The 15,471-nt window shown below is 34.8% G+C and overlaps 1 protein-coding gene across 2 annotated transcripts in view; it reads left to right on the forward strand.

The window, feature by feature from the left end:
• Positions 1-15,471, forward strand: part of GLRA3 (glycine receptor alpha 3) — a 195,646-nt gene that overhangs the window by 105,668 nt on the left and 74,507 nt on the right. For both annotated transcript variants that reach the window (XM_015073143.3, XM_015073144.3), the window contains exon 4: positions 12,933-13,156. In XM_015073143.3, coding sequence (XP_014928629.1) covers positions 12,933-13,156 — 224 coding nt within the window. The remainder of the gene's footprint in view (positions 1-12,932; positions 13,157-15,471) is intronic.

The following is a 15,471-nucleotide window of genomic DNA, read 5'->3' on the forward strand; positions in this document are numbered from 1 at the left end:
CAGCCCCCAGAACTGTGAAAAATAAATTATTGTTGTGTATAAACCACTCAAGCTATCATATTTTGTTATAGCAGCTTGGACAGACTAAGACAAATCAGAGTTTACTGAATGAAACAGTGTTATTGAATCGACTCAACACACATATTCTGACCTATCCTGTTAAATTCTAATAACTAACATTTCCTTTAAATACTGTCATTGTGAGAGAAAACCTCTCAAATTCTGAAAAAAAAATAGGGATTGATTTTGTTTGTATTTACATATTTTTTGAGAGTCTACTTTAATTCTCAGAAATTCTTAACTTTATGTTTCCAGAATCGGTACATAATTAGGTTTGCTAAAAACATGTTTTCATAATTCTAAAACAACTCTACCCTTTTCTAGAGGATAATTAAGCATATGGATAATGAAGAAGTCAAGGGGAGATTTTAAATAACCTTTCTGAGACTCTAAATAGTTCTTACAAAATGTTTTTTTTCCCCTCCTGGTTTAGTAACTGACAATGGAAAGGCACTTTCCCAGTGGGCCATTATTTCAGAATCAGTGGCCCCAAATGACCACCCTCCCTGTGGTGGGGTTTATAGAGCAGATGGTGCCAGCAACATGGGGAATATTATGGAGATGACATTAGCAGCAATTATTCTACCATTGAGTATTAGTGTTCTGCACTTTGTGATGCATGGAAACCTTCGTTGTACAGTACTGCAGAGTTAGAAAATCTTATAAAATGAAAGCAGCAAGACATTTGTTAGGGAGTGTGTGCTTTGTCCTTATTTCTTTGAGAAAGGAAAATTATTTTCTGATCATTTTGAAATTAACCAGGGTGTCTCATGAGGACTCCTAAAGACAGGAAGAATTCTGAGTTATTTTTCCATTTGCATATGAATTCAGTGATTTTTGCCTTAAATGTTCTATCCTCTCAAATGATTGGCAAAATATTCTATTGTTCTAGAAACTTCTTTGAAGCATGAGAATGATAATGCATGCAAATCAATTAATAGACATATATGTATCAGGATTTGTTTGTTTAATTGCTGCGGTAACAAAATGTTACCAAATTAGTGGATTAGCGACACAAAAGCATTCTCCTACAGTTCTGGAGCTCAGAAGTCAAAAATGGGTTTTACAGGGCAAAAATCAAGGTGCCTGCAGATTTCTTTGACAAACTCTGGGAGTGAATCCATTCCCTTTCTTTCTACATTTCTAGAGGCTTCTCTTCCTCTTTGGCTCATGGCCTCCTTCCTTTATTGTAACCCAACTCAATCCCACATCACATCACTCTGATACTGACTCTGCCTCTATTTCACTTATAAGGATCCTTGTAATTACATTGGGCCCATCTGGATAATCCCATTTCTAGGTTCTTAATCACATCTGCAAAATCTCTTGCACTAAATAAGAGTGCACATTCACAGATTCTGGGGATTATGATGTACACATCTTTGGGCCATCACCCCACCCACCACAACATCATATAAGATGTGCAATAAAAAGCTGCTAATACTATGTGGGAAAATTATAAAATATTTTACAAAAAGTATATCAATGGCAAAACACTGGAAAGTGTAGTGTCTATAAATGAATAGATAGTTCCAATGAACATTTCCAATGATTCATTTCATATTCAGATATCAATGTTTTGGTATATAACTACATGAATAATATATGTAAGTGACAAGGTATAATATAATAGAGCAAAAACTATTGAAACTACCACCTAACTTCAGAACTAAAGCATGATCAATATTAAACATACCTGTATAGTCCACCCCAATCCCATTCCCCTAATATCTCCCTAGGTAACCACTGTCATGAATTTTGTGTTGTAATTCCCTTTGTTGCTTTCACAATTTTGATGATAGTGAAATAGGTAGAAGATAGATGATAGATAGATAGATGATAGATAGATTAGATAGATAGATAGAGAGGGATTGCCTGGTTTTGAATTTTACAAAAATAGGGCCATAACATATTTTGACATTTCCTTTGTTTTCACTAAAATTTAACATTGCTAAGATTCATCCTCTTTATTGCAGAGAGTAGTATCAACTCATTCACTGTTATGTAATATCTAATTTTGTTGATGTATTGTAGTTTATTATCCATTTTCTTGACAATGCATATTTGGATTAGTTCCCAGTTTTGTTTGTGTTTTTTTTTTTTTTTTTACTATAGCTGAGAGACTAGTATAAATATTTTGTGTTATGTCTCCTCATGTACATGTGCAGGAGTTTAGGATCTATACTTAGAACTAAAATATTGGTATCTTGAGTATTCATATGTAATTTACAGTACAATGTCAATTTTTCCTGTCTTTTTCTACTTTCAACAGTAGTGTATATAGGATTATTTTGCTCTATATGTTTGCCAAATTCTGATATCATCAAACTTAATGTCTTAATTTTGCATTGCTTTGCTTACAAATGAGTTTGAGCAACTTTTCACATATTTCTTGGACATTTGTGATCTTTGCCCAGTGAAATGTGTCTACCTTTGATCATTTTTCTACTCAATTCTTTGTCTTTTTCTCAACGATTAGTATGAGATATTTTATAGTTTGACAATAGCCAGTTGTCAGTTATACCTGTGTGACAAATACCTTCTTCCAGGGTAGTTTGGTTTTTCATTATTCTTAAGTGGGCTTTTAATGAAAAGAATTTCTTAATTTGGAGGGGATCCTGGGTGGCTCAGTTGGTTGAGCATCCAACACTTGATTTCAGTCTCGGTCATGATCTCACAGTTTGTGAATTCAAGCCCTGGGTTGGGCTCTGTGCTGACAGTGTGGACACTGTTTGGGATTCTCTCTCTCCCTCCCCTTCTCTCTTTCAAAAATAAATAAACATAAAAAAATCTTACAAAAAGAATTTCTTAATTTTGACATCATGGAATTTATTAATCTTTATTTTATGATCAGTACTATTGTGCTTCTTAAAAAATCAACCCTACCTCAAGCCTAGACTACTCTACGGTGTTTTCTGGTTTTTTTTTAACCCATCTTATTTGAACTTTTAATTCATCCAAACTTGCTCTATTGAGCTTTATTGTTGGGATAAAATTTAACCTTCTTGTCATACACAAAACCATTTAGTAAGTAGTCCATGCAGCCACCAGTAATCTGCAGCTCTACTTCCTTCATATACCACATGAACAGTTGTTTTTAGACTCCTCATTTTGTCCCGTTGATCACTTTGTCTTTGAACCAACCATAATGTTTTAAAGTTTTACACTCATCTTAAATAGTTCCTGTAGTAAGTCTTTCTACTCTTTTCTTCTTCTCTAAGACTGCCTTGACTATCCTGGACCTTTGGTAGTATTCTATACAAATCATGTAATTAGCTAATCAATTGTCTCAAAAAATTGTTTTGTTTTGACAAAAATTACACTGAATCTAGCAGCTAGTTAGTAAATAATTGTTACCTTTGTAACATTTCCTCTTTCTTTGTAGAATCATGGAGTTTCCTCCCATTTATTTATTTACTTACGTTTTCAAGAAATTAGAAGGTGTTCTAGGTAAAACTCTTTCATGTTTTTAAAGATTTATTTCTATATGTCTTATGTGATCAGTCATAGCCTGTGATATTGTTTTTTCAATATTTCAGTTCATTTCAACCGCATAAATTATGCATTCATAGCAATTTTTTATATAGAAGAAGTCTATTCAAATTCATATCAAAGTTTTCCAGTTCTTGTCCCTCATTTCTGTTTACATTTCAGAGCAGCATTCTATGTGTTTTTTGTTTAATTCTGTCCTTCTGAGGTGCATTAATTAAAAGTCTACTTTATAAATGTTCAAGAGAAAACTGTGTTTTTCTTTAATGATTTTTTCACTTTCAATTTTGAAAGATTATTACTGAGTATACTAATCAAATTAACTATAATATTCTCTTAATATTTTGAGTATGTTAACCCCCTATATTCTAGATTTCATTATTGATGCAAAGTCCACCACCAGTCTAAGTATTTTCCAATAATGGTGATTATTTATGTATCATACATGTATCATATGATTCATCCTTGTCAGTCTATAATTAAATGATTTTTAGTGTATTCACACAGTTGTGCAACCATCACCACAACCACTTTTGAACATTTATTGTCCCAAAAGAAACTAAGTACACTTTAGAAGTCACTTTTTACCTCTCCCCAACTACTATTCTACTTTCTGTCTCCATAGGTTTGTCTAATGTGAACATTTCATATACATGGAATCCTACAATACATGGTTTTGTGACTGGCTTTTTTAGCATAATATTTGCAAGATTCTCCCATGTTACAGCATGTATCAGTACTCCATTTATTTTGATGAATGTTTAAATAAAATGTGCTGGAACTCCTGGGTGGATCAGTTGGTTGAGAGTCTGACTTTGGGTCAGGTCATGATCTCATGGTCGGTGAGTTCGAACCCTACGTCGGGCTCTGTGCTGACAGCTCAGAGCCTAGAGCCTGCTTCAGATTCTGTGTCTCCCTCTGTCTCTGTCCCTCCCCTGCTTGTTCTCTCTCTCTCTCTCTCTCTCTCTCTCTCTCTCTCTCTCTGTATCTCTCTCAATAAGTAAACATTATTTTTTTTTAATAAAATGTGCTATTCCATACAAGGGAATATTGTTTGGCAATAGAAAGGTGATTCTTTTAAACACAGTTTTAATATAATGTCATCATATGGATTTTTTTTATTTACCTTTATTGGTATGTTTGACTTCCCTGTATCTGTGCATTAGTTTCTTTTGTTTGTGCTACAAAATTCTTTATTCAGATGTTTCTTATATGCTTTAACACATCCATCAAGTCTTTAATTTCAACATTTATATTTTTATTTTATAATTATTTTATTTTATGATTTTTCAAGTATTCCTGGTAATTATTGGCTTCTAGTCCTGAATTTACCTTTTATTTCCTTAAATATATGTTACATGTTTATTCCATATTTTGATATGCTATTTCCTTTAAAGTTCATGCCTGCTCATGTCTCCTTTTTATGTCTGTAGTAAATTATTGCTGTTGCTATAAACACATTTATCTGAACATAATCTGTGATATACTTGAGGATCTAATGGGTTAATTCTTAGTCACAGGTTCGGGTTTTCCATTTTGTGGTGGCACATGACTCGGTTTCCCAATCTAGACCTTTGTATTTACTTACCGTCACTGCTTTTACTGTGGTTTTAGCTAACTCTTATTTTTGTTTCCATTTTTGTCTTTGAAGAATCCCGGTATTTTCTTGAAGACAGTAAACTTTTTAAAAAGTATATATATATATATATATATATATATTTCCTTTATTCAGAAAATAATCTACAATAGGTGGGCCCTTCCATGTGTCCAATCTACCATTATGTTGGAAGCACAAGTCTTTATAAATATGTTTTTCATCAATATCTGTATCTATACCTGTATTTCTTACACATCAAGCCTTGTTTTCTCACACTCTTTATTATATTTTAATTTTTTTAATAAAATAACACCAGGTAAAAGTCAGTAAAGCTCTTATTTTCATAATATATTTTTTCCTTATCCCCTGCTTTGATTCGTATTGTCTTCCTTTCTCTTTCCTTTAGACTGTTCACCTCCAGATGACAGGCACTATGCATAATTCACCTTATAATCCTCTGCAATTGCCTGCTACATAGAAAGTGCTCAATAGATATCAAGTGAAAAAAAATTATATTAAAATTCAGCCAGCTTCCTGTGCTAATCATCCAAAATTACAAGGATTACTGGATTTTGTGTCAATGTACAAGATACATTTTATTATGTTTTCAGTGTTTGCCTACCTAAATTTTTTTCACTTTGAAGATCAAGCCCAGTTAGATTTTCCTAAGGAAATCTTCCCTGATCCTTCCACCTTGGTCCCTGTTAGCTACATATTCCTTATGTTTCCATAGCTTGCTGTGCAATGCTTCCAACAGAGCACTTATAAGGTGGAAAGCTAATTGTTTACGATATATCTTGTGCAACATAGTGATAGCAGAGATCATCTGTAAATATTGTGTCATCAGCACTCAACTGAATCACAGGTTGGCAATATGAGATAAGCATTTGTTGAATGAATTTAAATAAATTTGAGGATAACATTGGCCTGTTCATATATTTTTTAATGTTTATTTATTTATTTATGGAGTAGGGGGAAGCACAAGAGCAGAGAGGGGCAGAGAGAGAGGGAGAAAGAGAGAATCCCAAGCAGGATCCACACTGTCAGTGCAGAGCCTGATGCAGGGCTTGAACTCATGAACTGTGATTTCATGACCTGAGCTGAAATCAAGAGTCCGACATTCAATGACTGAGCCACCCAGGCACCCCTTTAATACTTAATTTGAATACATTTTGTTGAATTTTTAGTAAAAATAAATGATCCATCTTAACTTTTCAACATAGAGGTGCTCAAATATATGCATGTGCCATTAAATATACACATTTTACTTTTGCAGAAAGCCATTGAATAATGATGTACTGTGGCAAACTTACATCAAGTTAAGCATCGCAGTTTTCAAATAAGTTTCCAATAATTTAATGAGGTTAAATACCATTCTCAAATAATAGCATTAACAACATCATCAGCAATTTTAAAAACAGCGATAGGAACTGAATTCTTTAACTTGGAAAAAGTATCTTTTCAAAAGATTAATATTCTAAATGTTGAATTTGTAAAACCATTCTGATTAAATCGGATTTAAATAAGAAAGGCAGTAATAGTTTCCACGAAATCATCATTTTAGATGAAAATGTTTACAATCATTGGAAAGCATCCAAGTGGTTTTTAAAAAATCCTCTACTTGGTGATAATATTTATTTTTGTGCTATTTTGCAATGAGTATTTTCATAATAACATTTTAATAGAGTATTTTTAAAGAAGTATCTTCTGAAAATATGCCTAGCATATTCATTTTTAAGAATACTTTATATTCGGCACACCTGAGTGGCTCAGTTGGTTGGGTGACCAACTTCAGCTCAGGTCATGATCTCATGGTTCATGGGTTCAAGCCCTCTGTCGGGCTCTGTGCTAACAACATGGCACCTCCTTGCGATTCTCCCTCTCTCTTTCTTTCTTTCTTCATCTCCCTGACTAATGCTTTCTCCTTCTCAAAATAAATAAACTTAAAAATAATAATACTTTAGACTCCTAATTTTTGTCCAAATTTGAGACATGACACAAAAATATGTTTAGTTATAGTAAGTAAATCAACACCTTTAAGGTGTTTGCAAATTGTATGATTCCATATGAGCTAGACCCTAATCCATCACATGAAAAATTATTTGTATAAGAAAAAATGCATCAACAAAACAAACGAGCAAAGGGGGAGAAAAGAGAGAGGCAAACCAAACTATAGAGAACAAACTGATGGTTCCCAGAGAGGAAGTGGGTGGGGAGAGGGGTTAAATAGGTGATGGTGATTAAGGAATGCACTTGTGATGAGCACTGGGTGCTGTATGAAGTGTTGAATCATTAGATTCTATACCCGAAACTACTATTATAGTGCATGTTAACCAACTGGAATTTGAATAAACACTGAAAAAAATGCACTGTATAGCTATTGGAATGACAATTAAGAATGATTAGAAAATGCAAAAAATTCATTAAGTGAAAATGAAAGATGCAAAAACACATGTGCAATATAATTCCAACTATGTGAAAATGTGTAGGATAAAGAAAAGAAAGGAAACAAACACATCAAGATGTCAAAAGTGATAGCATCGTTGAGATCGGTTTCCTTTATTCTGTAACAACACATTTGAAACCCACTTGCACACATCACCAGTATAGAAATGTGGTGGCTACTCCTACAGAGGCAATGCATGTGTACATACATGCGTGAGGTGGGGAGGAGGGAGGACGAGAGAGGGAGACAGACACAGAGACAGAGAAACAGATTAAAAAGGAGAGTAGAGGGCAGAAATAAGTAAGAAGGCAGGGGAAAAAAGGAGAAAGTGGGGGAAGGCTGTGGGATTGGAAATGACCTGAAAACACTAGGGAACTTAAAACTTAACTGAATCATAGACCAGAGGGAAGAGAAGCAGTTGACAACTTGTATTAACATTAGATGATTATTTTTCTCTATTTTTTTTTCTAACTGGTCATTTTAGTTAGTTTCTAGCAATCCTATACTCCCTTATGCAGCCAAAGATGAGTATTGTGTTCTGTGTCATTTTCGGTGATACACTGGGCTGTGGTTTTTACTAAATTTGGACTTTCCCCAGGGTACCTATTATGGAGAAATGACAACCTGGCACCTATTAGATTTAATTGGATAACATTTAGGTATAGGACTTGTGATTTCCTGTCAGTGAGTATGTTGGTCTGTAACCCCCAAAATTTATTACAAAACAAGCAAACACAAACCACAGAAACCCAGAATCTTTGCATTAATTTACAAAATATTTGGTGTGCATAGAAGGCAGTCATGACTGGCACTAAATCATGCAGGCAATGTATTCTTCAAAGCTCTGAAACCAGAATGTATGGGTCTGGATTACAGTTCCGCCAACTGGTAGCTCAGTAATCATGTTGAAGTTAGTTAGCTTATCTTTGTCCCACAGTCCACATCTGTAAAACTAGGCAAATAATAACACCTACCTCATAAATTTATGATGAGGATAGTAGGGATAATCCATGAAGCACCTAGTATAACATCAGGCACAGAGTGAAATGTAAGCAGCTATATTTGACATTATGGAAAGGGGCTTTATAACACAAACAAATTATAGAGGCAGGGGGAGGAGGGGCAATTGAATACAGACAGGAAATACAAATATACATAAATGTTGAAATGCAAAAGTTAACACAAAAAGTTGATGATAAGCTTATCATAAGAGTTTGTAAATTTTCCGTAAGATACTAGTCACCAGGTTCAACATTACAATTATCTGTCCCAAATGCCTATTATTTCAAAAACTAATTTATAAACCGAAAATACAACCAAATTCCTATTTAATATGAATTCTAATTTTGAGGATCGAAAAGCTAATATTTAATAAGTGTGGTCCTCATACTTGTGTGGATCAATCCAGTGTTCAAAGCACCCTTCTCAGGGGAAGTACTGTTGTAACCATCCCTATTTTATGGAAGAAAAAACAAGACATAGGAAGATTAGAAAGCTGTCCACTGGGAGAGCTGAGATTTGATCCCAAGAAGATTTACTTCTGGGTCTAGTATATAAAACGTTACAATATTTGCCTAATTGAATTATTATTTTTTTGTGCCTTATAGTGTAAGAATTTAAAATATTGGGCCTGTTATTTACTATGTGACATACACATGAAAGTTGAGTACATTTGAATGGATACTCACTTTCAAAACGAAACATGGTATATAACTTTGTCAACAAGATATTTTCTTACAAAATTAAAGTTATTAATGTGTATCATTCTATTCTAATAATAGTAATAATAAATTTTGACTTCTGAAAGGTCAAAATTAGTGTTTCTTCTAATTTATGAAATAATGGCTGTATTTCATCACTGTTACTGTAAAATATTAATAATATATTACTATAGTATAGTGTATATTTACAAATCACTCATTTATTATGTAGCATGAAAAAATGATGAAAAAATAAAATTAGCTTCTGGAGGGTTTACTGCAAAAGGGGTTTGTAGGGAAAAGAATCATTAAATGTCTTTGTCCTAAAATTTGATGATTCCATATAAAAGTCAATTCAGTTGCCTTATATGACTTATGAATGAATTCAGTGCATATCTAGATTTTAGAAATGTGAGATACAAATATTTATTTCATTCTCAATATATATTATCTCATTTTTATCGTTGTCCTTTTTTTTTTTTTTTTTACTTGCGTATAACCTTTCTACATTTTCACCATTATAGAAGTATAGCCCAGGTGAACAGAGGAACTTCCATTAATAAAACAGTCTTTCTTTTATGTATAGCCAAAGAATTATTACACACTTTGAAGCTGGCTTTAGTGGGTCTATTTTAAATTTTTCTGCATGTGCTGGATACACATCCATTATCTCTATTTTGCAAAACTGTGTCTTTATTTCTTTATTTTTGCTCTTTTAGTATAGGCAAGTTATTTCAAATTGAGTTACGAGGACTTCTCTTAGGTGGCATTATTTGACTATGTCATTTTATTTACCCTTTGCACATTTTCACAAGTGATCAAGACTCACAGATAATATAAATGGTTGCCTAGTGTAAATGGGATACATTGGCCATGAGGAATCAGCTTTAAATATTTATTTTCAAAATGCTGAATTTGGTTGTTTAATGGGGAAGCTTCCCAGCACAATGTTCATTTGCAGGCAGGTCAAAACTCAGACTGTGAGAACTGTTAAAAGCTTAGTTTCTAGGTCATCAAGAGATGGCCATTTTTGAGTTTTTCATTAGACCTTGGTCCTAAACAAAGACTTAAATATGTTAGGAAACAAAGATATTTCTGGTTATTCACAGAAAGAGCACAATGGATGTAAGATAACATTTGGCCTTGGTGACAGGTGGTTTCTGCCCTGTGTGATTTAGAAAAAGAAACTGAAGGATACTTGATGTCTTTTTTAAACTCAGTCTTAGAGCAAAAAGTGTTTCAGGAAGATCTGAGATTGTGTCTATAAAGCTTATCACAAAACCAATAGCATAGGATAAGGAGAGTCAACCAAATCTTACTGTATACACTGTGGTTAAGAAGTACTTTTAGGGGCGCCTGGGTGGCTCAGTCGGTTGAGCGTCCGACTTCGGCTCAGGTCATGATTCAAGGTTAGTGAGTTCGAGCCCCGCGTCGGGCTCTGTGCTGACAGCTCAGAGCCTGGAGCCCGTTTCAGATTCTGTGTCTCCCTCTCTCTCTGACCCTCCCCTGTTCATGCTCTGTCTCTCTCTGTCTCAAAAATAAATAAAACATTAAAAAAAAAAGTACTTTTATTTTAGCCTCACAATGAGGAACATTTGCAGCGTATTCTCAATTATGCATATAATTGTAAGAATCAGTCCCAAGGAAATTCTTTAGTTGTCAGTTATTTTTCCTGGCAGGCATCATTATAACTGGGGTTGCTTTCATCTTCTCCTATGGTTAAGACAGAGGGAAATTATTCCTTTGGTGGTAGTCAGGGCTGAAGCACAGACTTCAGAGCAGCAAAGCGATGCAAAAACTGGCCGCCAACCATGGAGCTCTGCTCTTTGACATTCTGAATTCTAGGAGAAAAGAGGGTGACCTGTCTTTGGCTGGTAGAAGCTTGTTCACGTATCCCCATTTACAGGTTCTGCAGATCCTGTGGCTGGTGAGATTTCCACATTATCGTGAACTTTGTGGTAAAAAGCCAAAGTGAACTCTGTTCCATTGTCACTTTGGAAGATACATGGGGTACCTAGCAAGCAGAAAAAAATATTATCTGGTATGTAACCTCAGTTGCAGTTAGAAGATAAGGGTTTCGGTGTGCAAATAATGATCAAGGGAACATATAGATTTATTTAAAAAAAATTTTTTTAATGTCTTCTTTATTTTTGAGACAGAGAAAGACAGAGCAGGATCAGGGGAAGGGCAGAGAGAGAGGAAGACACAGAATCCGAAGCACGCTCCAGGCTCTGAGATGTCAGCACAGAGCCCGACACGGGGCTCAAACCCACAAACTACGAGATCATGACCTGAGCCGAAGTTGGTCACCTGACCAACTGAGCCACCCAGGTGCCCCGGGGAACATATAGATTTATAACATTCACTGCTCTGAGTTTCACCTCCCTGCGAGAGAAAGCAATCTACCAGACCTGATTTTATGGAAACATTCTTTGTGATTGCTTGGTTACATATTCTGATACCTGGTAATTTGGTATTCAAAGAATAAAAAAATAGATGAAAACTGGTGTTCAGTTTTTCTTAATATCTCCAGCCTTGGCTATATTCCATGGAAATAAAACCTTCCTAAAATGTTCACTTTACTCCTGCTTATAATGAAATCTACATGTTTAATTTATTTGCTCATTTCAAAAATCTAAAATTTATGTGCTCATTTCAAAAGTCATAGGTGGTGCTTATATCCATATACTGGCTATCAATCTTTGCCATTCTATACATTAGTCCAGAAATTGTGAGCAAGAATTTGATTGAAGTCATTGACTCTTCCCCCCACCTTTTTTGTTAATGTTTATTTTTGAGAGAGAGAGAGAGAGAGAGAGAGAGAGAGAGAGAGAGAATGAGCCAAGGAGGGACAGAGAGAGAGGGAGACACAAATCTGAAGCAGGCTCCAGGCTCCGAGCTGTCAGCACAGAGCCCAACACAGGGCTCAAACTGAGGAGCCATGAGATCATGACCTGAGCCAAAGTGGGACGCTGAACCACCCAGGTGCCCCTGACTCTTCCCCTTTTAAAACTTAACTATGAGTAGTCTAATTGGGAAAACTCTTCAGCCAAATCTTCTTAAAGGATTACCGGCAATAATATTCCTCTATTATTCTCTTCTTATTTCAAAATCACCTTTTATTTTTCCCAAATCACCTGTTTCATGGAACTCACTGCTATATTAAACATGAGGAAATGTGTCTTCATTGTAAAAAAGTATATATAGCCATTTTTAGAAGACAGCTTTCAAGAAAATTTCACTAAATGCATTCTGGATGCTATTGGATATTTACGAAAAGAAATGGTTCTAGAAAATAAATGTGATGCTGAAAATATTTTACTTCAAGTGTCTAATAGCAACCTAACATTTTATTCTGACAAATCAAGTTAAATTTGAATAAGATGGCAAAATATAGGCATGATAAAAGTGTACTCCTCTGTGGCCTTTTCTTTAGAGACATCTAGATCACTAAAACTTCAGCAAAGCCTTGTAACTTAAACAACTCTCGTCAGTGGTAATGAGTGAGGATTGTGAGGTATGAAAGCTCACAAGGAGGTCAGTGGCTTTTGCTAAAATTCAGAGGCATCCAAAGAATAGCACATAAGATTCTAAAGTTTTTAAATCAGGTTTTTTTCCCCCTTTCTTTCTTCTGTCATAGGATTACAGAGTCAATATCTTCCTTCGTCAGAAGTGGAACGATCCTCGCCTTGCATATAGTGAATACCCTGATGATTCTTTAGACCTAGACCCTTCCATGTTGGACTCCATTTGGAAACCTGATTTGTTCTTTGCCAATGAAAAAGGTGCCAACTTTCATGAAGTTACTACAGACAATAAATTGTTAAGAATTTTCAAGAATGGAAATGTTCTTTACTCAATAAGGTGAGTCATAGATTTAAAATACTTGATTTCAGTGAAATGCAGTGCTATTCTTTCTTTCTTTTTTTTTCTTTTTATGAATGTTTTGAGATTTTTGAGTAAGGGCTACCATTGTTCTGCTTGAGTTCCTCTATTATACCATTTCCCAAATGTGTCTAATCACCAATAATAGACCCAAGTTCCAGATCTGGGAACTGTATAATTCTTGAAAAATCTATATTTTTAACAGCCTCTTAATATCAGCCAAATTGGTGGGTAGTTTAAAGGTAAATTGAATGGTAGATGATTCATACATTGTGATTATATTTTTATGAATGTATACTTCCTTTAAATATTTATAAGTGAAGGAATATTTGGATTTGCTCATTTGGGATTCATTTTCCATAAATTATCTGTCAGGTATTTGTATTTTTGTTTTAATATCCTTGGGCTTCTCTGTTCATCCTTTAGAAAAGATCTTATTTACATTTTATTTATTATGCATTTCTAAGAAAACTATGTTGCTTTTAAAAGCGAATACCAAAGCATAACAATAATTATTACCAAAACTTAAACACAAATATTAAAATTTCTTGACTACTGAACTTTGGAGCTCATTCAACTTTGTCTATTAAATATCAAATAAGTGTAAATTCAATAAATAACAACTTGAAAGGATATATGTGGTGATTTGTGTCACACCTGAAAAATATTCTAAAATAAATGATTATCTTAAAACTTCAATAATTATTTTCTTTATTTAGTTTATATATGGACATTTCATTGTTTATATCAATTCTTGTTGGATATGGACAATTCATTACAGATTGCTTGCATTCATTTTTTAAATTTTTAAAACTTTTTTAATGTTTATTTATTTTTGAGAGACAGAGCACGAGCAGGGGAGGGGCAGAGAGAGAGGAAGACACAGAATCTGAAGCAGGCTCCAGGCTCTGAGCTGTCAGCACACAGCCTGATGTGGGGCTCGAATCCATGAACCATGAGATCATGACCTGAGCCGAAATCAAATGCTTAACTGACCGAGCCACCCAGGCACCCCTAGATTGCTTACATTCTTGTAATATTTTGGGGAAAGTTAGGAAATGATTCTGAGTAGCATCTTTTGTCTTTCAGTATGAGTTCAGATGAAACAAATGATGTCTATCAGGCTCCTAGTTTTTGTTTGTTATACTCTGGCTCACATAAACAGACTAACTTCACTTTTAATGAGTTGTTTTTAGAAATCTCACAGGACTTTAAAATCTTCAAATGGCTAACAGTTTCTTTATTAACAAGAGTTGTGCTATTTGTCACTCAATTTACAAATGAAACATCTGCGATGTTTCAGGACAGATTTGGCTTTCCTGCTTGTTTAAAGAATGTTCTGGCAGACCTGGCTTATTGAATTTATCCATAAATGAACAGATCCATTTATCTGTACTTCCTACTAAAACAAAAAATAAACTGAATAAGGAGTAAAAGTGGCATTAACACACAGGAGGATGAAAGTAACAGGAAAGAAGACAGTGACAGATGAGCGATGATGACATATTTTAGGAAGCTTCAAAATGAATGCACTTGTGAAAACTGACTTAACAGAGCTGAAACCTAAGCTAACAGGGGGAGCCCAAAGGAAGAAAATAATATCCTCACACTTTCAGAAATGTAAGGTAGCTCGGACTTCAGAAAGTAAGAGCTAGAAAAGAAATAAAAGGAGAACAGTTGATTTAAACTTTGTAAAGAAGACTGAGATTTCGCTTTCAGAAAATTATTTTAATGTTTATTTATTTTTGAGAGAAAGACAGAGACAGAGTATGAGCAGGGGACGGGCAGAGAGAGAGGGAGACACAAGATCTGAAGCAGGCTCCAGGCTCTGAGCTGTCAGCACAGAGCCCAATGCAGGGTTTGAACTGACGTACAGTGAGATCATGACCTGAGCCAAAGTCGGACACTTAACCAACTGAGCTACCCAGGCGCCCCAAAAGGCTGAGATTTCTATTCCTGATCTTCTTGCACTTGTCCTTCAGAGTAGAAATTGCCTTTTTGCCTTCTGAAGTGGGCAGAAAGCAGGACAGAAAAAAAAATCTTGGAGAGGTTGTGCCAAGAGCTTCAGGAGTAGGGACTTCAGGCATGGGTGGCATCTATCATGTGTCATTGTACTAAAAAAAATAGAGATTACATGAGGCTTGCACACTGTATGGTGAAACTCTTGTTCTCCCTAAAATGCTGAAAGCCAGTTCTAAACTCCTTTCATTGAGTAGTAGTAGTCAGAAGAATACACCTCTGGAAAAAGATCTATAGATGCTGACAATTGGAGAACCACAAAGGAAAAATCTGCG

This window comes from Acinonyx jubatus, chromosome B1 (genome assembly GCF_027475565.1).
Source record: "Acinonyx jubatus isolate Ajub_Pintada_27869175 chromosome B1, VMU_Ajub_asm_v1.0, whole genome shotgun sequence".
In the NCBI taxonomy this organism is placed as follows: Eukaryota; Metazoa; Chordata; class Mammalia; order Carnivora; family Felidae; genus Acinonyx; species Acinonyx jubatus.